The sequence below is a fragment of the Rhagoletis zephyria genome, unplaced genomic scaffold (genome assembly GCF_001687245.7).
Source record: "Rhagoletis zephyria isolate East Lansing unplaced genomic scaffold, Rhagoletis_zephyria_1.1 Rzeph_scaffold_03493, whole genome shotgun sequence".
NCBI lineage: Eukaryota > Metazoa > Arthropoda > Insecta > Diptera > Tephritidae > Rhagoletis > Rhagoletis zephyria.
Window position 1 is genome coordinate 22472 of NW_016160576.1, and position 27668 is coordinate 50139.

The 27668-nt window shown below is 37.8% G+C and overlaps 5 protein-coding genes and 1 long non-coding RNA gene across 12 annotated transcripts in view; 5 read left to right on the forward strand and 1 right to left on the reverse strand.

The window, feature by feature from the left end:
- The first annotated feature begins 4279 nt into the window (after positions 1-4279).
- Dpm2 (Dolichyl-phosphate mannosyltransferase subunit 2) lies at positions 4280-5248 on the forward strand. Of its 2 annotated transcripts, XM_017624088.1 has the most exons (3): positions 4280-4693; positions 4946-5092; positions 5164-5248. In XM_017624088.1, the coding sequence occupies exons 1-2, from the start codon at positions 4585-4587 to the stop codon at positions 5086-5088; spliced, it is 252 nt and encodes an 83-aa protein (XP_017479577.1). In that variant the 5' UTR covers positions 4280-4584; the 3' UTR covers positions 5089-5092; positions 5164-5248. The 2 variants fall into 2 exon arrangements, with proteins under 2 accessions (XP_017479577.1, XP_017479576.1); XM_017624087.1 differs by lacking the exon at positions 5164-5248 and having other exon boundaries at positions 4946-5105.
- A 3-nt stretch (positions 5249-5251) lies between these two features.
- LOC108369092 (nicotinamide riboside kinase 1) lies at positions 5252-6645 on the forward strand. Its single transcript, XM_017624086.1, has one exon. The coding sequence runs from the start codon at positions 5292-5294 to the stop codon at positions 6345-6347; it is 1056 nt and encodes a 351-aa protein (XP_017479575.1). The 5' UTR covers positions 5252-5291; the 3' UTR covers positions 6348-6645.
- Positions 6646-6769: 124 nt separating this feature from the next.
- Strip (striatin interacting protein) lies at positions 6770-10793 on the reverse strand. 2 transcript variants are annotated; one of them, XM_017624084.1, is made up of 3 exons: positions 10438-10793; positions 9285-10367; positions 7538-9230 (listed from the first exon to the last, which is right to left on the reverse strand). In XM_017624084.1, the coding sequence occupies exons 2-3, from the start codon at positions 10223-10225 to the stop codon at positions 7538-7540; spliced, it is 2634 nt and encodes an 877-aa protein (XP_017479573.1). In that variant the 5' UTR covers positions 10226-10367; positions 10438-10793. The 2 variants fall into 2 exon arrangements, with proteins under 2 accessions (XP_017479574.1, XP_017479573.1); XM_017624085.1 differs by lacking the exon at positions 10438-10793 and having other exon boundaries at positions 6770-9230; positions 9285-10225.
- Positions 10794-12465: 1672 nt separating this feature from the next.
- On the forward strand, positions 12466-18986 carry Gtpx (phospholipid hydroperoxide glutathione peroxidase Gtpx). 5 transcript variants are annotated; one of them, XM_017624090.1, is made up of 4 exons: positions 12593-12709; positions 16015-16322; positions 16816-17139; positions 18754-18986. In XM_017624090.1, the coding sequence occupies exons 2-4, from the start codon at positions 16020-16022 to the stop codon at positions 18943-18945; spliced, it is 819 nt and encodes a 272-aa protein (XP_017479579.1). In that variant the 5' UTR covers positions 12593-12709; positions 16015-16019; the 3' UTR covers positions 18946-18986. The 5 variants fall into 5 exon arrangements, with proteins under 5 accessions (XP_017479583.1, XP_017479579.1, XP_017479581.1 ...); XM_017624092.1 differs by lacking the exon at positions 16015-16322 and adding an exon at positions 12938-13124 and having other exon boundaries at positions 12599-12709; XM_017624093.1 differs by lacking the exon at positions 16015-16322 and adding an exon at positions 13013-13124 and having other exon boundaries at positions 12600-12709.
- Positions 13569-14055, forward strand: LOC108369095 (uncharacterized). The gene is made up of 2 exons (XR_001848459.1): positions 13569-13695; positions 13749-14055. It is a non-coding gene; the product is annotated as an uncharacterized LOC108369095 (long non-coding RNA).
- Positions 18987-22157: 3171 nt separating the features above from the next.
- Positions 22158-27668, forward strand: part of LOC108369096 (uncharacterized) — a 14085-nt gene continuing 8574 nt past the window's right edge. Inside the window, exons 1-4 of the mRNA XM_017624095.1 lie at positions 22158-23759; positions 23870-25701; positions 26195-26781; positions 27035-27668. Coding sequence (XP_017479584.1) covers positions 23283-23759; positions 23870-25701; positions 26195-26781; positions 27035-27618 — 3480 coding nt within the window. The 5' untranslated portion in view covers positions 22158-23282 and the 3' untranslated portion in view covers positions 27619-27668. The remainder of the gene's footprint in view (positions 23760-23869; positions 25702-26194; positions 26782-27034) is intronic.

The following is a 27668-nucleotide window of genomic DNA, read 5'->3' on the forward strand; positions in this document are numbered from 1 at the left end:
GTGTTTTTGTTTTTTCTGTAAAAAAGCATACATTCATACTTGGAAATTTATAATCAGACTTATTATGAGTTTCATTTTCCCCGAACCGCACAGTGGCTCCCTTCCATATGAAATATGGGCAAAAATATAATTATGGACGGTTTTAAATGAAAATTCGCAACTTTGTAAAGCTAAGCACCTGAAGTCAAATTTGTTTTTGGGTAACTTTCATACTTTCACTGTAAATGCAGTTTGAAGTTGAAAATTTGGGTTATTGTAGATGTGCAATAAAGTTTTATTTTTTTTTTTTGAAACAGGTTGCCACCTGTTACAAATTTTAGTAAAATTATTTAATAAGTTAAATGAAGTAGATAGTACAAAATGTGTATCAATTGAAATGGTTTTGAAAATGATTTACTTTCAAAGGGTTGCCACCTCNATTATTTAATAAGTTAAATGAAGTAGATAGTACAAAATGTGTATCAATTGAAATGGTTTTGAAAATGATTTACTTTCAAAGGGTTGCCACCTCTTCAAAAAATCAAATTCACTTTAATTAAGGGAATAAGGTAACTGAAATATGTATATCAATATGGGTATCAGACAAAAGAAAAAATTTGACATATTAAGCAAGACATAAGTGAAGACTAAAAACATTCCTTAGTTAATTTAAGAGTGCAGTAATTTCAAAGGTATGTAATCGGAACAAATCACTGATTGACAATGTATGTATTTGTAATAAAATAAGAAATGCGATTATTATTTCAGTTTAACTAAATTTGACAACCTTCTTCGTAGTATTTTCAAGCTAAAACCTTCTTAAACCTCTTTGTCTGACTCTCATATGGTTATACCTATCTATTTCAATAACCTAATTCCTTAAATTCCAATGGTATTTGATTTTTGAGCAGGTGGCAACCCTCTACATGTAGTTAAGAAATAAACCTTTATCATACACATTTCTATTGATACCCATCGCTTAATAATTCATGTAAATTATTAAAAATTTTGAATTAAATTTTTTAACAGGTGGCAACTCTTTAAAAAAAATAAACCTCTATTGTCTGCAGGTCAAACTTTTTAATCTGACACTTCCTTTTTGAAAATAGAACGAATCGTTCATATCTGATGGCACTGACAAAAAATTAAAAAAAATATATTTTATGCATTAGCATAAAACGCATTACTTCAGAAAGTATCTAAAAAAAATTAGCCGATTTTTATTTCTTCTTTCGAAAGCTAAAAACCCGTATTATTTAATAATATCATAAAAAATAACATCATTTTACATAATTTTATAATTTTTTTTTTAATTTTGATTAAAATTTATTTTCGACATTTGTTTCCGTGAAGAGCTTACGCATGGCTATGCTCTTATTAATATTCTTCGTATACAATTTTTCGACTTTAGTGCCTTCCTGGCGGCATATAATTCATTTTATATGGAAATTTGTATTTTACACTTTTTAGTGGATAAATTACCTTTACAAAAATACTAAACACGTTCACATTGCAGACAAGAACAGAATTTTTCGAATTTTGCTCACTTAGGTGGCACTGTGAACCGGGTCTCTATTCAATTTTGATTTCCATGTATTTACTATAGGCGGTTGAAAAATTTTCGGTTTAAATTTTTTTTCGGGCGAAACTCAGGATAAGGCTGAATACTTTTTACGAGGGACCCGAACCGGTTTTGAACTGGAAACCCGATTTTTTCTATAAACTAACTGATACAATTAACCGAACCGAAATTTTCCACAAACGTTTCATCCGAACCGAAAACCGAACGACTTTTCATAAAGCTTTAAAGGTTCATTTCAACCAATTTTCAATCGATAAATTTACGTCGTTTTTTTTATTTTTGTTAAAAATGGTAATACATATACCAAGTTTGTTTACCATGTGGTAATATTTAATCGGTTTTTTTATAAAAACGCTAATGTTCCAATTTTTTTTAATATCTTGACATTTTAAAATGCAGCTAAAAATGTGGTTTTTACATATAATTACTCTGGTGTTATTGGGAAATATTCCCTTAATTACATACCTCTCTTGGACAGTTAGAATGGGCCTAGTTCCCGCAAATATGCTCTCGAAAAGAGACTACTAAAATTAAAACGTTGATACTGAACGATTTACGCATTGTAAAGGGTTGGAACTTGTTACCAGTGGGTTTCTGGGGTTGCTAATGAAGAATCTGAAGTCAGTTTTTCAAAATTCGAAATGGTGGATCCAAAATGGCGATCAATTTTTGAAAAAATTATTTTTTATCACAAATAACAATAATTTGAGATAGTGTTAATGAATTTCAAAAAAAAATTTTTTTGAACCACTCTAATGTACATATATACATATATAAGTATGTGGGCATAAATTTGTCGTTTGTTGTCGTCACAAATTTTTTTCCTAACCTTCCTTAAAAAAAACCTGTAGTAGCCACAAACGAAAAACCAATGAAAAGTAACAATTTATTTTAGGTAGCTGTAGCTGTTTTGGATTCTCCGAATTAGAGTTTAGACATATTTATGGTGTGATGGTGGTAAATAGCACAGCTTTAAAGAAGTCATTCTGCTCTTCCTTTGGCGGTGGCAGAAATGCGTTTTGCGAAAGAAGCTTCATTCGAAAATACCACACATACATCTATATATGTACATACATACCTTCATATGTAATACCGTATTAACTTTCGCCGAATATTCGGTGAGCTGCGTGGAGATATGCGTATTTACTACATTAGGGTGTTACTTAGAAATCAAATGAGCGATTTTTTTCAGTCTCACCTTTACAATCGGTAATACCATGGTCACATACAAATTTCTGTCCCGATTGGAGACGGTTAAGGCTTGTCGCAATGGGGTCCATGGCCAGATGTTCCATGGAGACTCGAAAAATTAAAAATGTTTTTTTTTCATTTAATACTCAAAATCGATGCTACTATAGTCGAAGATATCACATAAAAATTTTGGTCCCGATTGGAGTCGGTTAAGATGTCTTCATAGGGTAATCAGAATTTTGATCCCTGAGCGCCACGCCTTAATCGACTCCAATCGTGGCCAAAACTTGTATGTGATATCTTCGACTATAGTAGCATCGACGTAGGGGTTGAGGCTTAGGAAATTTGATATAAAAATTTTCTTCCTACATTTAAGGACCACCCTAATACATACATACATATCTGTGGACATTTGACAAAACAACTTAAGCCTATCTTTCACGGACAAACCAAATAGCATATGAATGTCGACAAAACATATTTTACCGGCAAAGAGAAGATTGTTATAGTTCGAAGGAAATATTAAATTATTGTATCGCTATTCCCAACCCGTTAAATGTTTCTGTTTTCAAACACTGAATGCTTTCTTTTAAATAAAATTTATTTCGATCTGGTGGTAAAAAGCGCTTTGCCGACTTGTGCTATTTAGTTTGTCCGTGAAAGATAGACTTAAGTTGTTCTGTCAAATGTCCACAGATGTTTATCTATGCACATGCATACACTCGTACGAGCATGCAAAAGCTTCTTGAACTAACAATTTATGGTTTTGGTTCTATTGTTGTTCTTTAAATTGTGCTTACAGTTTTATGCTTCCTAATAATGCGAGAAACTTCTGTGTATCAGAATTGCCGAACCGACCATAGGGCGAGCTTAGTAGTGCATCTAAACGTGGGAACGACTCGCTACCGGGCTAGTAAAGTTACTTTAATTTTTTCCAAAGCCTATGGTAAGCGCCAGGTGTGCAACAGGAAGCGGCTTCTACATAAAATAAAAATAAACATCCCGGTTAAACCGATGGAAGCTTCTCTGATATCAATACTTGCATTTGTAGCGATGCGGCGAAAAAGGCATACATATATTTAAAATCAATATATAACGGTTATTTACAACAATCAGTTTTCTCTTGGTCTATGCGCATAAATTACGAAAATCTTTATATCCACTTCCTTTTCGGACCACAACAATTTTTATTCACAATAGATACAGATTTCATGTGACAGTTGAATTGACAGGCCAACAGCTGATGCAAGACGGGTTGCCATTTATATTGTTATTTTGGCACCTAATTTTGGACTCTTACTGACTTATATGAGCCCAGAAATATGCACACGCATGTACTACGTACTTCTAAAAATTATATGTGATGGACGTTTAAACATCAAATATTCATAACCAGCGTGCAAACCGTAATTTTTTTTATTAATATAGCAAAATAAAGTTAATAGTTGATATTTGTACATTTCCATATTACCAACCCTTTGCCTGAAAATATGTTCCTGTCAGTATCAACCCTGCATTTAATAAAAACAAACAAATTTTCGCAAGTCTGCTATCGTACGTTAGAAATATAGCTTATACTAATGAACTTTGATTTGTTTTTTTTATGGAAAAAGTGCAGTAGTGATTACTTATTTGTTTAATAACTCAAATTACCGTTTAGCTATCGGTGGCACGTTGGTGTGAAACTTAATGGCGTTGTTTATGTCACCATACGTGTGAAATTGGAAGTTTTTCAGCGCACACCATTTACATATGCCAACCACCCACCAACTATTGAAGAAAATTAAAAACACGCACATTTCAATTGTGACGCAGCAAGATTACAATTGTTAATGGCTTCAAATTCGCAGGTTGGAAAAATAGTGGTCGTCGTTGCACTCACATTTTTTCTATACTATTTCTTTTGGGTATCCATATTGCCGTTCATGCTGATAGACGAAGGTGAGTGCGGTCAAGTGAAAAACAACGTTTCAATTACGACAACAGAGGCTCTGACCGGACCCATTGTATTCTAATTATGCTGGGCTTGGAATCGACCGCCTCAAGCTTTGTGACCAATTTAGTGATCAATTGAAAAAAAAACGCGTAGACACAAAGATTCAACAGTAAAAAGCCGTTTAATTCATTTCATAACTGATAAATTTTTTATTTTTCCACATTATTGTTAATTTTGGTTTTTATCTTTATTTACAGCTAACTTAATACATTCGTTATTTCCACCGCTTGAGTATGCTTTTATATTCCCGGCAGTATTCGGCGTAATTTTCCTTGGTGGCACATCGGCCTACACCTTGTACCATATCTGGGATTATATTTGGCAGCGAAAAACTATATAAAAACGTGCGTCATTAAGTGCCGTAACATTTAAAAGCAAACAATCAATAAACAACAATAACTATCAATATCATCAGGTTGAAAAGGTTATCTAACTTCAGCCATCCGCTTGAAGACGACATCAACCGGTTGGAAACCGAATTCTCGTCTAATAATTGCAGTACTTGTTTTGAACTCATTTAGTGCAAACGGAAGAAAACTCGGCATGCCATCGTGGCTGGTGATTGGTGTTTCGGGTGTAACCTGTGGCGGCAAGACAACGCTAGCCCACCGTTTACGCGACTATTTCAAACAGATGTGTGGTGCACCACTTTGGAGTACCCCATACATTGTGGGAGATGTACAACTAATTTCTCAAGATGATTACTTCTTGCCAGTAGATGATTTGCGCCACAAATGGAATGATAAACTGAATGTAATTAATTTCGAGTTACTAAGCTCTCTGGATATGAAACAGATGCTCTCTGACATAAAATGGACCATGAAGGGACGTTATTTGGCTACTGATCCAATGGAGAATATTGACTTTATCAACGAAATGTCCATGTCCACCAATTTCGAGCACTACACCCAACCAGTTACACAACAAATTTACCAACCAAATAACTTAAAAGCAAACCAGTGCTGCTTAACATCACGACATCAAAATCAAACCCAAACCCAACGTAATCAACATGCGCACCTGCACGCACAACAGCATCATAACCATTCGCATGCTCATACCAGTACAAACGCTGCACATAGTTCGCATATAATGCGCATCAATTCACAACTTACAACACACTTGCGTGATAACAAAATTAACCTGCTTATCATTGAAGGTTTTACTATTTTTAATGAGCCAAAAATATTGAAGCTGTGTAATATAAAATTCCATTTCCATCTGCCATATGAAAAATGTTATGAACGGCGTCAGAAACGCACCTACGATCCACCGGATGTCACTGGCTATTTCGAAATATGCGTCTGGCCGCATTATGAAAAGAATTTTAACGAAATACGCGATAGGCAGGATGTAACGTTCCTAAATGGTGAATTGAGCAAAGAGCGCCTCTTCAAATTTGTGCTGCAAAAGATAGCGAATCACTTTGAAGAACGTTGTGACGTAGCGTGTCCGCCACCACAAAAGCTACTCGGCATACCGAGTTGCTTAGCGAGTGGTACAGTGGTGAGCAGTGAGAGTTGTGTTGGCAACAGTGCACATTTGCCGGCCGGTGTAACAGGTAACCCGCCGAAAACATGTCCCATGGAACAGCAGTAAGTAGGAGGAAGGAATATTTGATACATTATTCTTTGTCTGCACCGTGATTTTTTATATTATAAGATCGTACAGAAAGTATGCATAGATTCTTTAGTTGTACTAAAGTTAAGATCTATTTGAGTCTACTATTCATAAAAAGGTTTATAGTTATTGTATATTTATGTAAATTTAAGATGAATCATGCGTACATTGTACTCAATCATATTGTAAATATGCGTACAAAGTATGAAATCAGTTGAATTGATGTAAATGAATAACAAAATTATTGAAAATAAACAAAAAATAAAAATAAAATATACACCGATGATTTTACTAAATGAAGATGAGTTCCCCGTTTTACAAAACACGCTAAGTTAGGTGAATTTAAGAAACCTCGTAGCGCCTGTATTGGCGTCATCCTTCCCAATAAAATACACAAAATATCTGTTTAATAATCATGTTATTTATTATTAGTTTTGCTGGTTTGCTACAGTGTATGCCTTGCGCAAATCTTCATTTTTTTTTCAAAGATTTTTGTTTAAATTTCCTCATAAACTTTTTATTAGGTTTTGCTATCTTTCATGCATTGTATAAAGTAAACATCCTACTGTTGTGGTATCCGATTTCAAGTTATGACATTACAAAGTTACATACATATATTTAGAAACTACTATATGAAGTGCTTTCAATTTACATTATGTAGAGTGGAGCGCCTACAACTTAAAACAATTTTTTTTAAGGTTCGCTAGTTCTAATATGTTGCTATAATTATTGTTTATTTGTATGTAAGTGTATGTGTATAATCAACGATTTAGTTTTATATGCGAGCTTTGCGCGCATAGCATTCGTAAACTTTAATACAGTGCCGAATCCGAGTGCCAAAAGAAAATATAAAACGGCGATAGATGATGTCGCCAATACGACGAGCAGTAATTGCTTCCATTTGTATGAGTTTTCAAATAGGCGTATCCTTATAATTGTATTTTGCTTTTGAATCAGTATTTCTGCGATTCTTAAATTTGTTCTTTATGTAACAAACTTCATGCGATTATTCTGTTTAAGTATATATATATATATATATTTTTTTGAAAATGTTTGATTTTTGCGCGCACGTACGTATGTAGTACACACATTCTGGTGTTTTAAATTAATGCTATTTCTGGTTTAGCTTTATGAATTTGTCAATTATTTCAATTTCTACTGCTTGTCGCCTATAGCGCATCCCAGTCAATTTGGTTGTTGTAAACTTCTTCCTCCAGCCATATCGAGTAGTTTTCTTTGAAATAATCGGTTAATTCCACTTTCCGATCCCACCAACCCGAGTGTCCGAAGAATGCAAAATCTGAGTGCGATAGTATTTCATCGCTTGGAAATCCACCTTCTACACCATAATCATTTAACTGTGCATGCCCATTGCCGCCACCGCCAGTACCGCCTCCGCCAAAACCATTGGCGTCAGTGCCGCCTACCATATTACTGCCACCCCCAGCGCCACTTCCTATATTACCGGATGAGTTATCCGAGTTGCCGGAATTCCCGTTATTGCCACCTGCACCACATTTTTGTGTAGCTTCTGGGTAGCGACGCAAATTAAAGCGGTCTACGCAGGCACGTAGTGTACATTCTTCCGCTTGAAAATCCCATGGACGCGACTCTAAATCGTTGCCAAACGCCCAATCGTCGTTAAGACGATGCCGTACTTTTGCATAAATAGCACTCATTGTCTTCATATTCGATTTTCGCCACTGACGTCCTAAATATTTTGTCTGCATTTTGAGCAGCTTCAAGACATATAATTGCATCATGGCATGACGAACTTTCAGTGTTTTCTTGAGTATGGGTGCCGACTTGAATACAACTAACATCATCACGCGCGAATGCTTCCATTTGATCAGCTTATTAAGGATACGCAGCAGGTTGATACAAGAGAAGACGTTACGCCATGAATAGTATGGCTTATCAGAGACTTCGCCGCTGTAAACAAAACTTTCACCCGAAAGGTCTGGCTGCTCGCCAATAACACAGGAGGGAAAGTCTAAGAGCGGTATGGTATTTTTCATGCCTACATACTCGGTGATAGTTTGATTGAAGAACTTCAGCACTAATGGTATACAATTGGCGAAGACAAGATGCTGGGACATAAATTCGAATTGATATATGTGGTTAATTTTGAAATGTTTCAAATACAGCAGAATAATTGCTGATACCGCTTTGACAATGATTTCCTTATGCCGACTCATGTCGACAGTCAGCTTTTGGGAATCTGTTATTGGCATTTTCTTGGGTAGAACATCGGCCATTATGTTAATGCTTTCCGTTTTGGATTTTGACGTGGGCGATGCTGCTAATAAAACTTTCAAAAGTGCAATCATGTACTGTGGCAGATTAGGCAAAATTGCCTGATAAAGTACTTCGGCGGGATTCATGGGTATTTCATCCTCTTGTGTAGATATTGGATTTCGTGCAATTTCTTCCTCCTTCTTTATTTGCACATCGGCTAAACTAACGTACATATGGCGTCGCAAAGTCTGAACGCCCTCATGTATGGGTTGCGGCAGTCCAGCCAGACTTTCATGATCATCGATCAGTGAGTAACCGATAAATTTGTTTCGCGATATATCCAAGAATTGATCAATGTCCTTTTGGCGGACTTTGGGTGCCCACGGCAAACGAGTTGTAACTTGCACTGGTAGTACAGGTGGTGGCTGTGAGAAGCTTGGCTGATTATTAGGGTTAGCGGTGGTGGCAGAAGGGTCCTCAAACTGACGGTAGAACTGCGAAATATCTTCTTCTTGATTGCCATTGCCGCCATTATTGCCTGAAGGGGCACTTTCATTCCCAGGAGTAAGCTCCATGTCCATTTGTTCTTGTTCATCGAGAAAACGTTGCTTCATCAGCGATCGTCTGCAATTTAATCATTTTATAGCCAATTAATACACAAAATTTAAATTCACTCACCTAAACGCGTTCCGTTTTGGATTTTGATTATCCAAAATATCAGTTGCGGTAGCTGGTGGTGAGCTAGCACGCATATTCTTTGTTACCTCCAGTGTATCTTCAGTGACTGGTTCAAGGCTAGCTTTGATACGATATTCATTTTTTAAATTTTTAAGCGTTTCCATGCCGCCTAGTCCCAGCAATGTTATTTTCCATAACAAGAGTACGACTTTCTTCATTGGAAAATGAGGTGCGGCACCACTACAAAAACGTGTAATCATACCCAAAAGTTTGACCGCAAGCAGTTCGCCGTCAGGCAGAGGAGTATTTATTTCCTGCACAAATGCTTCTGCAATTTTTTTGTAATCTTCGCTTTCTTTCTCTTTTTCATCTCGAATCGTTTCCGTTATTATATACAACACCGAAAGTATCACGCGCAAGTCTGTCGAATCTACCAAAGTAACGTTGGTTATCTTCACAGCTACAATGTCGGGTGAGCAAGCGCTCTCTATTTCCATATTTAATAAATCAATAAAGGAAGAGAACACGCCCAACTCATACAGCACTATAACATTGTCGCGCGTAATCTGATGTTGCTCTTCATCAGACTGCACTTCAGCCCAACAACCTTGCGCCAAATAGAGAATGCAACGTGCAGCCTGCATTCGAAATGAGCGACTGGAAACCTCGAGCTGATCGATTAGTTTCATTATAATACTGCGTTGAGATGAAGCATTCTGTTTTTGCCAGTTTGGTGGCAAGTCATACATTTCCATTTGATCTTCAAACGCTTTTACATTTTGTTGGAGTTCATTGAATTCCGTATAGCTATAGAGTTCTGCAATCTCGTTCTGATACGTATCTACATCGGCGTATACAAAATCCAAATCCGGCCCATCACAGTTCCCATCGACGTCATGCGTATCCTGCTCGAAGGAATTGTTTATAGATGATAGCATCATTTATCAAAGCTGACAGGCACCGCCGCACCTCCGCTGACAGATAACAAACTTTATACGTCCTCAAAAGGCGGTTTGCAGAATGCTGTACTTGATTCTCCGTCTTGCTTCTTATGCGATGGAAAGAATTTAGGCCAAGGAAAATCTGAAATTTTAGATTTTTGGATGTTAATATTTTAAACTGTGGGTGTCCAGAGAACTCCTGTATGGATTACCAAAATATTAAAAATTTATCACGCAGAACTTAAGCAAGATAACTTTATTTTGCAGGAGTAAAGCCCAGCGTTCACCCAGTTTGTTTTATCCAAATCTTGTTGTTGTTGTTGAGACAGTCTGGGTGTTGTTGGCTTGACTGGGCTCCGCTCGTACAAGTTTCTTAGAGCCGCCCAACTACAATTTTCGCACGCATTATAAATGTGTTTTGTATGTTAATATAACCAATGATTTCCGAACAACTTAGGTTTTAGTGCTATACGATATTTTTAATATTATTTAACTGGAATAATACAAAAATAAAACTTTCTTTTGGTAGACTATTTTCGTTCGTATGACGGAAAATTTTCTTTGACAATCGATACAATCCACAAAAAAGTGTATACAATCCCCGAGGATAAAAAAGGGCAAAAATTGTTTAATAAAATCTCGTATTGAAAAATAAAAAAGCAATTGAAGCTTACAAGCGATTTACATGATTCCAGACTTACTGTTCTGTTCAATTCTGTTGAATTCAAATTTTTGGCACTTTAATTGGGAAATAACAAAAATATCAAAAGTAAAGGAACGACTTGACGGTATAGGCCAGAGGTGGGCAGCTTCGGCAGAGCATTTGTGGAGTGTGCGTGCAATTGATGTCACTGTGTGCGAACAAGTCGTGCGGTTGAATAAAGCTTTCGATGTCTTCCCAAGCCGAGCGTGTATGAATACGCGAATACGCCGCGCAGTCGGCCGTCGGGCAGACGCTGCCCAACTGTGGTATAGACGCAAGAATGATAGAATACAAGATTGCGCCGATCAGAGAGGATTTTTGAGAATAACTTTTGTGTGACGTCACACTGGTGCAATTGCGAGAGAGAAATGCCAAAACGTGAGCAAGAATGGAAGAAGAAGAAAAAATGTTGCAAGGAAAACGTAAACAAGTTGCACAAGTGTGACGTCATGCAAACAAAGATTCTGTCAAATTCGTTAAGAGAGGAATAGCGGTCCGAGATCTGCGCAACCTTTGTATTCTCTCAATCGTGGTATAGACGCATGTGTACTCGTCCCTTTTCTTCTCACCCCATCTCTTTCATTTGCGCTCAGAATTGAATTCAATTCTTGAACTATGTAAAATCAGTCTTAGGGGCAATGTTAAAAAATAAATAAACTTGAATTTAAAAATTTGTGGTAGAAATTTAAGTAAATTAGAAATTTTTATTTATTTATTTAATGTAATTTTTTGTTTGTTTGTTTAGCAATCAAAACTTGATTGATGAGTTCCGCTGTTGTTGGAGGGTATTTCCGGTAGCTCTACGTCGCAGCTGCTTTCCCAACGTCCCTGCTATTAAAGACATTGAGGAATGTTAAAAAAAATGATGGTATATCCATTATATTACCACCTCATAAAAACAGCGCTTTAGTTGTTAAATTTTTAACGTATGTACATATGTCGCGATAATTTTAATTATTACACATTGTTATAAGCCGCAAAATTATATATACATAATACCATGTTCTGACCGACATCGAAAACAAGTTTTCGTTGGTAAAACTGGTTTTCGTCCATGTAAAATCTGTCAAATGAAAACTAGTTTTCGCTGAAAACCATTTGAAAACTCACGTTCCACTCAATCTAATCGTCTGCACCAGTTTTTTTCGATTATTTATCGAAGTGAAAGTAATATTTTATCATCTTTAATACATAATTTCGGATTTATTGTTAATTGGCTGGCAAAAATAAAGTAAGCATGGAAGTAAAAGATTGTTAATGAAGAGAAATTGAAGGAAAAGTATTTTGGTTTTGTTTTTTTATAGCAAAACTGTAAACAAAGGATGAAAGAAATGTCAACGAAAACACCAACAGTCGGTGTGAACAGCCTTCAGCCCACAATCCAAAATTCGTTTCCAAGGTGTTGTCGTTGTCGGTCAGAACATGGTATAAGAGTAAACTGCACAGCACTGCGAAAAATCAAATTTTGATTAAAATTTTGCTATTAACTAATATTCAAGACAAAACGACATGACATTAAATCTGCAAAAAGGACTTCCTGGCTGATACACGGAAATGTAGACTTTCGATTTCGCATTTTGACAGCAAAATGCGTTGCCACGTTTTACCGCACATTAATTCCAGCAAAAGTAGTCCGGTAAATTGCAACCATGTGTGGAACGAAGAATCAGCTGACACCGCGATGACAAGGTCAAAAACAGTTCAGAGATTGGAAGAAAGGTCTTGTTTTCTTGAAGCCGGTTGAATTTTGTGTTTTTATTGGGGATAAGAATTTAAAAGCAGTAAGTAATCATTTATAATTAATTATCAACAATTTCTATCCAATTTAAGGTATTATAACTTTGATGGACACAGCAAATCTGGATTTTTCTAGATCGAAATTACCCAGTTCATAGCAGAATGTGAACTTTGTACTGAAAGATTTAAAAATTTATGTACATATATCTTTTGATATGCACATAGTATATGCAAAATTGTATATTAATAACTGGGCATGTTTCTGTTTATAGGGTATACATTGCTTTGACAATAAGCTGCAAATTAAATTCCATGGTTTATTTGTAAATTATTTTCCGCACACACAAGTGAATATACAAAAAGAATTTCACATTTTTCATGGCTAGTTTGCTGCATTTTTATATCGGAGCGTTTGTGACCGCACTCGGAACCTATTACTACTATCAAAACCACGGTCAAGTAAATAAAAAATATCCTTAACAAATTTCTTACATGGTAATAATTTAGCCTATTAATTCTTATGGGATTGCACAAATATACATACCTACATATTTAGGTATGTATATAAACATACATGTTAATATGCATATAATGTATTATATTCTATTGTATAAGAGACAGGCTCTATAAATAAACTATATTGAATAAATTAAAAAATAATCCTATACATTTTCACTTACATAAAGATACGTACATATATACATACCTCCCTCTGCATGTATGTACATTCATACATACATAATATACCCTTTTTACAGCATTTACGCTTAGTCACTCAATTTGCAACAAAGGGACTGCATTGCAATGTTGATACTAAATATACATATTTATACATACATATGTATATATACTTATATATGTATATATATATATATATATATATATATATATATATATATATATGTATGTAAATATTTTTATGTACATGAATTCGTACATATGTATGTACATAGATTACATCAATGCAACAGCCAGTTTCTGGAATTTGTTTTATAAATAAGTACCTATGTATTCCAAAAGATACCCTCAGGTACATACTTCTCACAAAAATTCAAAGCCAAACTACTACGATATGCNCCTCAGGTACATACTTCTCACAAAAATTCAAAGCCAAACTACTACGATATTAGCAGATTATTATTAGCATATATTATATGTATAGGATATTTATTAGCAACTAACAATGCGTGTGTTCGAGCAATGTAATAATTACCGCTATATTGCAGCCTTGTTAATTTGTTGCTGATACTCAATTGGAATTGCATCTGATTTGTTAGAAATAAGCGACGGATTGTCAAACTTTCTCTTTCATAAAGAGTAACACTACCGCATTTATTGTACATATATGTACATATGTATAGATAGCTCGAATTGGCCCCATATCTACATTCATACTTTTACACCTGCACGCACTTAAAAACATACATACATCACTATAGGTACATATCTTATCAGTCAATAAAATTAAATAATGTACATAGTATGTACAAGTATACACTTGTGGGCAGTTAATTAAGTTAACTGACATTTTGATCAGTTTTGGCTATATTGCTTTTGTTTATTTAGTATTATTTTTTTATAAAAGTTTAGCGCATACATACATATACTACACCCACATTTCAAACTTTGTACCAAAGTTATAAAAATTTGACAAACATAAGTAATTACATAAAGTGGTGGAAGAAATTATAGAAGCTTTTCATTTTAACCAGTTTTGGCTATATTACTTTCGTTTATTCGGTGTTTAATATTCTTTAATAAAAGTCTAGCGCATTATGTAACACGCACAATATAAATCCACATTTCAAACATTGTACAAAAACTATGAAAATTCGACGAATTTCTTTTATACTGAAGAAAATGCATAGCACCGTCAGCTAAAAAATTATTAAAAATCAACGCATCTTGAAATTTGCACTACTCCTATTTGCAATTTTTTGGTGTAATTCGTAATGTTGGAAATGTGGATTTATATAATATACTAGACTTCAATATAAAAAAATAATAATAAACATTAAATAAACAAAAATAAAATAGCGAAAACTGGTCAAAATGTCACTTAACTTAGTCAGCTGACCACAAGGATATACATACATATGTATACAATACGTGCAGAATATATTTATTGAAAAACAATGACAAAACAAGTTCTTAAGTGCTACAAATGATAAAAAAATGAACCATTTTAGGTACATGGGCCATGGGACATACAGCTGTATGTACATATGTATGAGTGGGAGATCCCTATCTCGGCAGCCAGTTTGAAAACGCCCTATCTTAGAAACCTTTTAAAGAACGCCCTACTTTAGAATTTGATTGAAGAACGCCCTATCTCAGCACATTTTCAATAGGGGTATTCACGATCCGGTGTATACTGTCTAGCATGGTGCAGAGATAGCATAAATACCATGATTGGCTAATTTTGTTGTTTTTTGAACACATGAAACAACAACAATCATGCTATTTATGCTATCGATGCACCATGCTAGACAGTATGCGCCGGATCGTGAATATCCCTTATGTATTTTCAGCAGAGATAGGACGTTCTTTAACCAAATTCTGAGTTAGAGTCTTTTTCAATAAAATTCTGAAATCAGATTCTGAAGTAGGGCGTTCTTGAAAAGCTTTCTAAGATAGTGCGTTTTCGAACTGGCTGCCGAGATAGGGATCTTCCAGTCAGATATCGATATGTGTAAGAGTATACTCTTCTACTTCTCTACATCTGTATGTCCCATGTACATAAAATGGTTCATTTTTTTAAACATCTGTAGCACTTAAGAACTTGTTTTGTCATTGTCTTTCAATAAATATAGTCTGCGGGTATTGTATACATATGTATGTATACCCTTGTGGTCAGCTGACTAAGTTAAGTGATATTTTGACAAGTTTTCGCTATTTTGAGATAGGGCGTTTTCGAACTGGCTGCCGAAATAGGTCGATCTTTCACTCAGGTGACGATATGTAACACTTACACAATTAATTCGCTTTATCATATTTCATTTCATAAAAAATTAAAAAAAAAAATTTTTTTTCGTTTTTTTCGAAAATGAAATCTTATCAAATAGGCTTTTTTATCCATCACTACCTATAATGCCAACAGTTTTAATATTTAAATTCTTTTGACCATGGTTTTATCTACAGTGTAACCACTATAACCAAATCTTAAATTTTCAATGAAAATAAGAAAACATTTCTATAAATTGGTGCAATTAAATGTAAATTCCTCTTTAAACAGTTTATTCGCACGCATTGCTATAAGAAACTGAAAAATTAAATTTCAATAAAGTAGCCAACCCAATAAAAAAAAAAATTTAAACTATGCTTATTTTTTTTCTTCTTACAACTGCAGTTGCAATGATTTACAATAACTTACAAAAATTTGGTCAAATAACTGCCAATAGATGCATGAATTCCCTAAAGTTGTTGCGGTATCAAAGACTACAACAACAACAGCGTCAAGTACAACGTTGTTTCAGTCAGTTATGTTTTGGTCAGCAATCAACAGCACAGCAATCATCGTTCAGCGAAAGTAATTTGCCATACGGCAAGCGGCTGTGTGTAGTGTTGTTGCCGTTGACCGGAGTTAACTGTGCCGCTGCTTCACAACTTGCACCGTCATCGTCTACCGCCGGTGGGCACCGTTCACAAGCCGATGATGTGAGTAATCGCTTCAGGAAAAAATTTTAGTGTGTATGTCTGAACCCCTTTTCAGAAATGCATATTATGTTTGTATGTATGTACAGATTACAGATGTGAACTTTGTTCTACTAAAACTTCCTGCGAGTTGATCAACAATTATGATTGATTTTATAACTTTACTCTTAAAATTTTAACGTTTATTCTAATGTAGTTATGGGCATTTGTGCATAAATTAACACGTATGTATGTATGTATGTATGTACATAGGTATTTCTAGCACTCGATTTGTGTATTGATTGCTATGTACCTAGTATACATATGCATTAGTTCAATTAACTTTTACCTGATAAGTATATATATGTACATATACATATCTGTGCGTGACTTATTCGCAGCTAACATTTTAATGCTTATTTCCACTATTAAACTTAATTCTTGAAATAGTTTTGTTTTGCCTTTGCTTCCGGGCGGTTGACTAAAATTCCTATTCGCTTTTAAACGGTCGTTTCAGGTCAGCAATATGTCAGATCAGGACGCTAAGAATGCCAAGTCAATTTATGACTTTACTGTCAAGGACACGCATGGTAATGAAGTTTCCTTGGAAAAATACAAGGGAAATGTGGTGCTAATTGTAAATATTGCATCCAAATGTGGTTTGACCAAGAACAACTACGCCAAATTGACCAACTTGTTGGAGAAATACGAATCGAAAGGTCTACGCATTTTAAATTTCCCATGCAATCAATTCAGTTCGCAGATGCCTGAAGCTGATGGTGAAGAAATGGTGTGCCACTTGCGTGACGCCAAAGCCAATATTGGTGATGTATTCCAAAAGGTGAGTTGATTTGTGGAGTTTTTTTTTTTCTAAAGTTAAGTGCTTTTAGTAAATTAAAAATTTAAATTATTGATAATAAATTTGAAATTGTTCTTAATTCTTTGGAAATGGTAATAAAAAAATATTCTTGTCATTACTTAAAAGAAAAAAAAGTCATTAAATTCATTTCCACGTGGCATTTTTTAAATACCTCAATTTTTTTGTCATGTTGTTTTTGTTGTAACAGCATACAAATTCCCCAAAGAGATTTTGGGGAGTGTTGCTGGAGTGACAGTCCTTAGCCAGATATAAATCTGGGTCGTTCCGGTTACGTAGACCCGACTGTCGTGGGAACGGTTTTGTCATTTCAATGCCTAGTAGAAATTCGGCATAAGGGGTAACAAACACCCCTGTAGAGAGTTAAAAAAAATCGATATTTTTTAATAGTAAAAAATATTTTTGAACCTTCTAGAATATGAGAAGTGTACTTTTATACATGAAATAAAAATATTTTCCCTGAAAATTTTGGTTTTTTAATCGAAAAAATTATTTTTTATACTGCAGTATTTATTCAAAAACGCACCCACATTTTGTTCACCTGTTCAATGTATTCCATGTAAAAAATTAAAGAAAAACACGCTTTTAATTGAGTGGTTACAGTGCTGCTACTCCTCAATTAGCTGATTCCTTTAACTCGAAAAATAGGGAAACTCAAAACTATTTTTTTTTAAGAAAAATTTACAGATCAGTCAAAGTTTCTCGATATTCGATGATTTTTCAGAGGATTTCGCCTGGAACATATTCGCATGAAAACTATATAATTTTGGGACCGACCCTGAAACCGGTTTAACTACAAACAAAATTTGATAGGGAATGATGGAAATTCGTTTCAAAACACTTCACATTCGGGTACATCAACTTAACTTGTTTAAAAGAATTCCCTTGAGCACCGAAAAAAACAATATATTACTAAAATAATTCCCTAGACATTTTTTTCCATAAAAAATTTATACATACATACATAAATATAAATATCGTTTTGAATTGTTCATTAATATTGATTTTTAAATACCGAAAATTTCGAAGGATTTGTGATAAAACTAAACTCGTATTTTTTTTTGTGAACATGAAGGCGTTATTACGGTCTCCTCAAAAACAATTTATTTTATTTTTCGTAGTTCTTGAATTTTTTAAAGAAAATCGTGAAAAAATAAATTGTGAAAAAATTATTTTCTTTTCAGATTTCAAGAATTACAAAAAATAAAATAATTTTTAAACTTCAAATATTTAAAAAAAAAAACAAAGATTTTAGTTTCAAGCAGGTGATCATTTCACAGCGATGAGTTTAAAATACAAAGAAAATGTTGAATTAACGCATCTAATAGGTGACAACAACAATAACAGAAAAGTAAAAAAAAAAAAATCGATCAAAATGTACTACAACAACAACAACAGCCACCACTATTTAAAGACATTTCGTTACACAATGTAAATGCCATGTTTTATAAATGAAATTTAATTACCTTTACGCTCAGGTTCATTACAAATTAAAATGCTTGGCATTTTCTATTAGATAGTTGCGTGCATTAAATTCTACAACCAATCCTATACTCGACACTTTGTTTGTGCTTTCAGGTTGACGTAAACGGTCCTACCGCCGCTCCACTTTATCAATATTTGAAGCACAAGCAATCGGGCACTTTGGGCAGTGCCATCAAATGGAATTTTACCAAATTTCTTGTGAACAAAGAAGGCATACCTGTTGACCGTTATGCTCCCACAACTGATCCCATGGACATTGCGAAAGATATTGAAAAGTTGCTTTAAGCTATTCACGAACATATCGAAGTTACGATAATGATTAAAAATCATATAAATTTATATGTCTAATTACAAATACATATTTGAATACATCAAAATAATGATACATCTACATACATATATTCATATACTCCTATAATGCATATTTACTATTGGCTACGGACTCTTTGGATACAGTTTCCCATACTGTGGACTATGCGGATGGAAATGGTCTTAATCATGCACAGCGTCATTTGATATTGATTGTTATTTCTATTCTACGATGATTGTCTTTATACATATTTATGTATGTATGTACATATATATATGTGTACTTCCAAAAAGTTTGTAATTCACTTTTGTTTTCGTTAAGCTTTAAATACAAATAAACTTAAAAATACCTACAAAAAACTTAAGTTGTTACTTCATTCTAGTTTAGTTCGGTCACGTAGTGGCTTGCTCTATTTTAAATGCAAAACGCATTTACTAGGTAACGGTATTGTAATGGATGTCTTTCGAGGTGTATAAGCGTGTGTGCACAAACTATATAAAAAAATGCATCACGTACACACTTAACTATGCATGCAAATTCACATGCACGGACATATGCACACCTAAGGCGATGAACATTAACCTTTCGCATCAACGGATGGTAATTTATTGTGGGCAAAAGATACATATATATGTACATACATATGTACGCAAATTTTTTTTTTTTATTTTTTTATTATATTTTTTAGTATTTTTTGTTTGCATAATTGGCGAATCAATAAATTTAAATTCGAGAATAAAAATAACAAAAATAAAAGGGGACATAAAAAGTGTGGACAATGCCATAAAAGGTATATCTGTATGTATGTTTACGCATATGGACACCACTTGTAGTAATTACTTTCCTATTATAGAAGGATCTATTGCAACAAATTTTTATTTGGTTACAGATCTTTGATTCACGCGTCATAAAGGAACCACGCGATATCTTATGGCTGGATGCTATTTAGGTCATGTGCTTCTAAGTACGATGATCCTAGGAAGCGAAGTCTGGGTCTAGCAAGGTCTTTGTAGTGGCACTTAGTGTAGTGGTATTGCTGTTTTGCTGTTCCTCGTAACATAAACTGAACTGGACAGAGTAAACAACTCGAAGGTTTGACAAGTGTTTCATTATCCTGCAGTGGCCAGTGGATAGATAGATATTCAGTTGGCTGTGACTAGGAGTTCTATTGTAGCGTCTAGATCCCCGCAGCACCTCGATTAGTCCTAGCGCACTTAGGAAATCCAGTAGGCTGTTTGGTGACATCGAGTGCATATGATACGGCTGCGGGTTTAGTGACCCGAAGTATTATTTCTCTCGGAGTATGTGCTCAACAGTTTCAGCTACCCTGTCACAGAAGCGGCATGAATCATTAGACCAAATCCTGAGGTTGGGTAGCTGATTTCTTAATCTGCAATGACCTGTTAAGCAACCTATTAGATCTTATCAGACAATTGCAGTACAACTGCAGTACCCCGTTAGATTGTATCCCCCTATTAGGCGTGATCTAGTACCCACAGCACCTGGATGTTATTGTATTTAGCAAGGACACTGAGGTTCTCAATACACTAGGTTCTCAAGGACTAGCGATGATTTAATCTTAAAGGATAATATTGCATTGAGTTCCGCCTGATTATCACAAAGAATAAGGATTCCGTCATTACGGCAATTTACCCGAAGAACTGCATGCGCATCTGTACAATGAGAACCTGTAGTCAGAATGGACAGGCGAGAATTTTCGCAATCGACTTTCAATTCGAATTAAACAAGAAACTCTTCATCAACCGAATATACAGAAATTAGCAGGGGGTATCCATCTTCCAATTTCTTCGTGGCGCCACGGAAGAGTTGGGTTGGCTCTACCACCCCCGCAAGAGCAACTGGTACACACAGCGAGCCAAAGCTGAGCAATACCGGGATAAGTGGAGTAAGGAGAGACGTCATTCCAAAGGAAAACGAAGAGGGAGAAAGGCGTGAGTGTGAAGAGCTTAAGACGCTGGCATTAAAAAAATGCGGCTCGAAAATTCTATCAGGTCTCTCCATTGGACCGAGATGAGACAGTAAGAGCAACAATGAGTCTTAAGAATAATAAGGCCGTTGGAGCTTGCAAAATACCAGCTAAGCAGTTCAAAGCCGACGACGAAAAGCCGAATAAAAGTATTCTTAACATTGAAGTACTAGTTGGTGAAGCGGTTTATGAACCAATTGTTTTGGGCCTTAACAGTGTGACTGACTTCAAAGTGCGTCAAATGGATAAGACAGCAATTTTTTGTTGATTTTAGCCTCTGCGGTACCAACTAGAGATGGGCACGTGACAAAAATTTAAATCCCGATCCCGCCCATCGCGAAATTCAATTTTTAAGTCCCAAACCCGCCCATCCCGACGTTTTTCAGAATTGTATTGCGGGTCCGTGATGTTGATCTTGCCAAGACCGATGGCCCTGTTTGCGTAGACGACGCGTGTTGAAGAAGGATGAATGGGCTTTACAGTGTCATTAGCTTTACTTGGACATTTCGTATACTTGGATGATGATTATGCGGTGAAAAGATTTTTCGATTTGCCATCCATGGCTGGACATGGAAAACAAGGGCACCCCGAGCACATTGGCAGGACTAACTGTAAGGTCGAACTTTACACTGGAGAGTGGAAAGCGCGGTTGTAGCACCAAGAACAATAAGACTGCTTTTTGGTAAAAAAAGAAACGTTAAATCATAACGTCAAATAATAACCACTGGCCCAAACAGAGAGTAGAGCGCCGTTTCCATATGTTTACTACTGAAAGCTCTGATGCGCTGAATTACCCATCTAAATCGTCCATTCCGCAAGGAGCTGTAAAGCTAATATTGGCCTCCTTGCAAAGTAATATTTTCTTCATTTTTATGCTAATTAAATTTCGTTACTACAGCTGAAGAGTAGTGGGAGCTCAGTTCAGTTTTCTGCTGAATGGGAACAACACAACGATATTTTATACTTATGTATATACTAACATACAAATGTTTATAGCAAATGTCCAAACAATTGCACCAACACATTCTATCGCCCCATCTAGTTCTAGTTCAATGCATTATCATAAATAGATATACAACTTGTCGCCACAATTGCCTATTTGGATATTCCCAAGTTTAATGTAAAAAGACAAATAGGCATCTACTCAACTTTAACAACAACAAAAGATTGACCTTCCGACAATTAACCAAATATGCCTCTTCGCCATTTCTAGGAGCTTAGCTGCCGCCGCCGTAAATATCTTGCCGCCATGCGCCGCTTTTTACCCTTTTTGTAAATTTTCACGCTTCTTCTATCACCGTTAAGGCGCTAACAACATTGACAAGCGAGCACAAGCGAGTAAAAAAGCCGAAAATAGTTAGGTAGTCGAATTTTTTTGTAACGTTTTGTGTGTTCCCCTGACGGCAAGCATATCAGTCAAGTAGGTGGCACGCATGCGTATCAAACGCACTAGTGACAACGTGCAAGTGTCCGAGCTAGCTAGCTAGCTTTGACTACTAGTCGACAATTCGGAGCATTGAAGATTCCTTGTGTAGCGCTTAAGGTGACATACTGATTTGCTGACAAAACTATTTGCTCGGCGACGAATGCCTCAAATGAAAAACTGGGTTAAAAAAAACAATCAAATTCTACACGAACACGATGCACATGACAACAGGCGAGGCGACGTTTATGCAGCTTTAAACAGCGACAGCGCAGCAGTGATCGTGTGTGGCGCGTAGTGGATCATCCCCTTGAACGGGGTGTTGGAATTTTTTTTTGTTTTTTTTTTTTGTAAAGCTGGCTGTATGATAGACATTAGTATCGACTAGCTGCCGTCCGGTCATAACATTCGGTTTTGGTGTATCCGAAGATCGATTGATTTATGCTTGAATACAGCTCGATCGGTATTCTGATCGCCGGTTGCAAGTAAACAGATTTTTGAACTGCCTATGCACAAATGTAGTTACAAATGTACGCGCATGCATACATACATACGTATACCACTGTTTTTTGCTAAAAATCAATTTAAATTGAATTCCATACCAATTTGTGTATTTACACGTCGAAAATGCCCAAAATCGTTTGTACTTAGCTTGTCGTATGCGCCTGACATGCAATGCGCAGCGACGACACAGCGTATCAATGGCGCGCTTTACCAGCTCATCGCCGTGCATGCAATACATATAAAATAGCGTCAGTACCAACACTCGAAGTTCACTTAGCTGCGACCAGCAGTACGTATCGGTAGCGCATCGGTCAACTGTTGTGAACGAAACGATTTCCACCAGTACAAGTACAAGGATTAATTCATTTGCTGCATCAGAAAAGGATACCATACCCGCGATGAGAACTCTCTTTTTGCTGTTGCTGTGCATTGTCACAGCCTTTGCAGCAACTCATGTCAACATTTCGATTGCTCAACATCCAGCCACAAATCCTGCCGATGTCACCTATGTGGATGGCACCGCACCTGACGAGCTGAAGGCGGGTCCACTGAAGAAAGCTAGTGGGGAGCAGCGTAGTGCCAGGTTGCGTGCAGCCGAAGAGAGTGTAGAGAGTAGTGGAAATGCACAGCTGAATGAGCAACAAAAGCAAGACGCTTCCAGTTTCAATAGTAATTCGAAATCAGCGCAGCAGGTACAACAGGTTGAAGAGCAATCGAGTGGGTTCAAGCAACAGCAACAGCAACAGCGGTTTTATGGACGTTTACGCCAGCCAAGCCGGCAGAGCCAATTTCGTCAAGCCAATGCTCAAGACAAACAGAATCAGGAGTTCGAGCGCTATATACAAAATTATCATAGCGGACCGACTGTGGAAACGGTAAGTGTAAATATTTCGTGCGAAATGTGGTACTCAATATACTCGTATTTCTTAGTCAAGTCAATTATCCACAAGCACTCTTTATTTATCCTTTCTCTCTGATCCTTTAGGTATTTGAAACCGCCGATCACTCGCCTTCAGCGCGCTACGAATACTCCTCGTCGTCGTCGTCGTCGTCATCTTCTTCTTCTGGCCCAGCACGTCTTGTCGCCATCGACGCGAAACCTCGCAAACAACATACTTTCGAGCGGCAAGTTGCTCTCCCCGCTGCTGTCGCCTCAGCAGCATCGGCGCCCGCCGAGGAGCAATCCAAATCAGCTGCAGACGCGAAGATTCAAATATCCCCAGCACCAGTTGCTGCAGCACCTGCTGTTTCTACGCCAGTAGCTGTGCAGGCACCTTCACCTGTCGCCTCGCATTCCGCACCATCTGCTGCGCCATCGGCATCGTCGAAATCTGCTACTACTGTAATTAGTGGTGGCAGCGATGGTGGCAAAGTGGGTATTGGTGGTTCGTTCGTTGGTGGTTTTGCTGGCGCTGGCGCTGGTCCTGGCTCACATGGCGTGACGTTTAGAGTGGCTAGCGGCAGCGGGTACAATCAGCCGAACTTTGATCAAGCTAATAGCTATGGCAAGCCTGACTACGAGCAACCAAGCTACAATTATGATCAAGGAGACGCAGGTGGTTTCCTAAATGAGTACCCACCCTCCGTCGATGAGTCCGCAGGCGGTTATGATGGTTTTTATGGCAATCAGGAAAGCGATTACCATTCAAATGCCGGCTACCTGCCCGCACAACCTGTTTACCAACGTCCTGTTGTCACTAAAACTATTCAAATTGCGCAGCCAGCATTGAAGGCCAAGAAATTTGAGGTTCGTCACCCAGCCATCCAAAAGGAGTTTTATGACATCGAAGAACGTGTTGTGATTAAGCCTGCTGGCACCATAGTTGTCGAGCTGGAACATCCAGTTGCGAAAATTCCGAAGGGTGAAACCGTACTGCCCCTCGGTCATCCACATCCGGCAATTGCCGCGCAATACAATTTGAATAGTGACGCAGACATTGAGACGGAATCGTCCAGTGCGGGTTCCTATAGCAACGGTGTGCGCTCAAGTCCGAATCAGGTCTATGCAACGCCCGCTAGAAAAAATCCTGCGCCAGTAATTAGCGGCACGCACATTGCTTCCACTGTTACAGCTACACCGACAAATAATCAAAACGCCAAACGAGATTTTGTGGAAGCCAATCTGCGCAAGCAATACGGTGAAGAAACAAAACTCGTAGCTACAACTGAAAACACGCAACGCGGCAGGGAACTTTACATACCCGCCGAGACACATGGCAACCAGCGTCAAGGGTCTAATAGGAACTTCTCACCCAATACATTCAGACGCGAAGAGAGCAATTACCAACGTCCCGCTCGTGTTGAAGCAAAGAAAAACGATGAGACCTATCGTTCGTCCTTTTCGAGAAGAGAAGAACAGCCATTACAAAATAATGCTGCCGATTTCCAGAGCAATTACAGCAACGACGACGATGATTACAAGGGCGAATATATTACCGGTAACTTTTACAGCACAGCCAACAGAGATCCCAAACCTGCCCGTCTGCAGGAAGAGCCACGCAAAAGTGAACGCATTACTGCCGAGCCACGCGCACAAATCATAAAACATGAGCACACTATCAATATTCCACCGTCACAACATAACATATACATAGCGCCCAGTCGCTTAGAAGACCGCCACATACTTGTTCAGGAGCAGCGCAAGCAGGCACCATCGCGAAAGCAGCAGCCCGCTCGCCTGGAAGAAGAAACTGCTCGCGTTCAAGAGGTCAAACCATTCTTGGACCGCCAACGGGAGGGTGGGGTAGTGTACGTGGTCCCCGCTAGACGTCCAGTGTCAACGCAACAGCGCTATACACAAAATGAAAGTCCGCAACAGCGCTCTTATGGTCAATTGCGTTACGACCCCGATGCCGATGTGGATGCGTCAGTGGAGTACAGTGCTCCATACTCCCATATGCGCTACGATCCAAAAGAGTCTGCACGACTTACCGCCGATGTAGAATATAATCGGAATGTTAATGAAAATGCGCCGCAAAGAACCATAACTGTAAACTATAACCGCGGACCCGAATCGAATGCCCGTCTGGTCTCACAAAATAACTCAGGGCTCGCTGCAAAGGAATCCGCCAAATCAGTGGAAAGCAAAGACGTTAAAAACCCCGAANTTAGAAGACCGCCACATACTTGTTCAGGAGCAGCGCAAGCAGGCACCATCACGAAAGCAGCAGCCCGCTCGCCTAGAAGAAGAAACTGCTCGCGTTCAAGAGGTCAAACCATACTTGGACCGACAACGGGAGGGTGGGGTAGTATACGTGGTCCCCGCTAGACGTCCAGTTACAACGCAACAGCGCTATACACAAAATGAAAGTCGACTGCCACAACTAGTTCCGCAACAGCGCTCTTATGGCCAATTGCGTTACGACCCCGACGCCGATGTGGATGCGTCAGTGGAGTACAGTGCACCATACTCTCATATGCGCTACGATCCAAAGGAGTCTGCGCGGCTTACCGCCGATGTAGAATATAATCGGAATGTTAATGAAAATGCGCCGCAAAGAACCATAACTGTAAACTATAACCGCGGACCCGAATCAAATGCCCGTCTGGTCTCACAAAATAACTCAGAGCTTGCTTCAAAGGAATCCGCCGAATCAGTGGAAAGCAAAGACGTTAAAAAACCCGGCCTACGCCCGCTGGCACACATTCAATTACAAGTACCGAATGGTCCGCAAGAAGCTGATGAGCCCATACGAGTTATGTCTTCGATCAATCCACCGAGGGAACAGAGTCGTACGGCATACTCTAGACAGTCAGCAGCCAAAAAAGCCGAGGACGATCAAGCAGAAGAAGTGAATATTCAACCAGCTGCTGTTCAAAATGAAAGTGAAGATCAAGATGAACCACGCTCTGAGAATGTCGAGTCCCAACCCGATTGTGCGGAAAAAGTGAGCGAGCGTTATGAGAATGACCCCGACGATGATGTGCAGTATGCTGAAGAGCAACGTGACAGAGAACCAGTAAAGTCCCTACGCCTAATAGACACTAGCAGCTCTCAATCAAACGGCAAAGAAAACGCCCAACCAGCGACTTCTAATATCCAAACTGAAAGCGTGGATGCCAACGTCNGCTGCTGTTCAAAATGAAAGTGAAGATCAAGATGAACCACGCTCTGAGAATGTCGAGTCCCAACCCGATTGTGCGGAAAAAGTGAGCGAGCGTTATGAGAATGACCCCGACGATGATGTGCAGTATGCTGAAGAGCAACGTGACAGAGAACCAGTAAAGTCCCTACGCCTAATAGACACTAGCAGCTCTCAATCAAACGGCAAAGAAAACGCCCAACCAGCGACTTCTAATATCCAAACTGAAAGCGTGGATGCCAACGTTAAAGACGGCAATGCGCATATCACGCCACCGGGCTCTCGCGTGATTGCCGCCAACCCAGCACCCAACGACGCATCCGCTGCAAGCGAGAGTTTCCACAAACGTCGCATTGTGGTCAACCATCCCTTCCAGACGGTGCGCGAGGTAGTCGAACATGAACCCATTACAAATTATCATCAAATACAAGTACATGAACACGCGTCACCAGCTTCGGCGTACCACAAGGCACCGTACTTTGCGTCCAATGGTGCCTTGCGTCAAATTGCTGTGCCAGTTATGTATCATCAGGCGTCTGGCGCAACACACGGAAATCTAGTTTACGCCTTGCCTGATGCAATTCCTGTGCATGAAGACAACGGCGAAGCGGAGCCGTCCTATCAGCAAACGCGTCAGCGTGTGCGCGCTTAAGTGCGTCGAAAAGTCTCAGTTCGATTGAAGTGGCCAATTGTTGTTGTTAT

Bases quoted from the DNA above. Each gene is read 5' to 3' on its own strand.
- LOC108369092 (XM_017624086.1), top strand. From the start codon at position 5,292: ATGCCATCGTGGCTGGTGATTGGTGTTTCGGGTGTAACCTGTGGCGGC.
- Strip (XM_017624085.1), bottom strand. From the start codon at position 10,225: ATGATGCTATCATCTATAAACAATTCCTTCGAGCAGGATACGCATGAC. The intron at 9,231-9,284 runs GTGAGTGAATTT...ATTAAATTGCAG, and splicing joins CCAAAACGGAACGCGTTTAG to ACGATCGCTGATGAAGCAAC.
- Dpm2 (XM_017624088.1), top strand. From the start codon at position 4,585: ATGGCTTCAAATTCGCAGGTTGGAAAAATAGTGGTCGTCGTTGCACTC. The intron at 4,694-4,945 runs GTGAGTGCGGTC...CTTTATTTACAG, and splicing joins GTTCATGCTGATAGACGAAG to CTAACTTAATACATTCGTTA.
- Gtpx (XM_017624090.1), top strand. From the start codon at position 16,020: ATGATTTACAATAACTTACAAAAATTTGGTCAAATAACTGCCAATAGA. The intron at 16,323-16,815 runs GTGAGTAATCGC...CGGTCGTTTCAG, and splicing joins ACCGTTCACAAGCCGATGAT to GTCAGCAATATGTCAGATCA. The intron at 17,140-18,753 runs GTGAGTTGATTT...TTGTGCTTTCAG, and splicing joins TTGGTGATGTATTCCAAAAG to GTTGACGTAAACGGTCCTAC.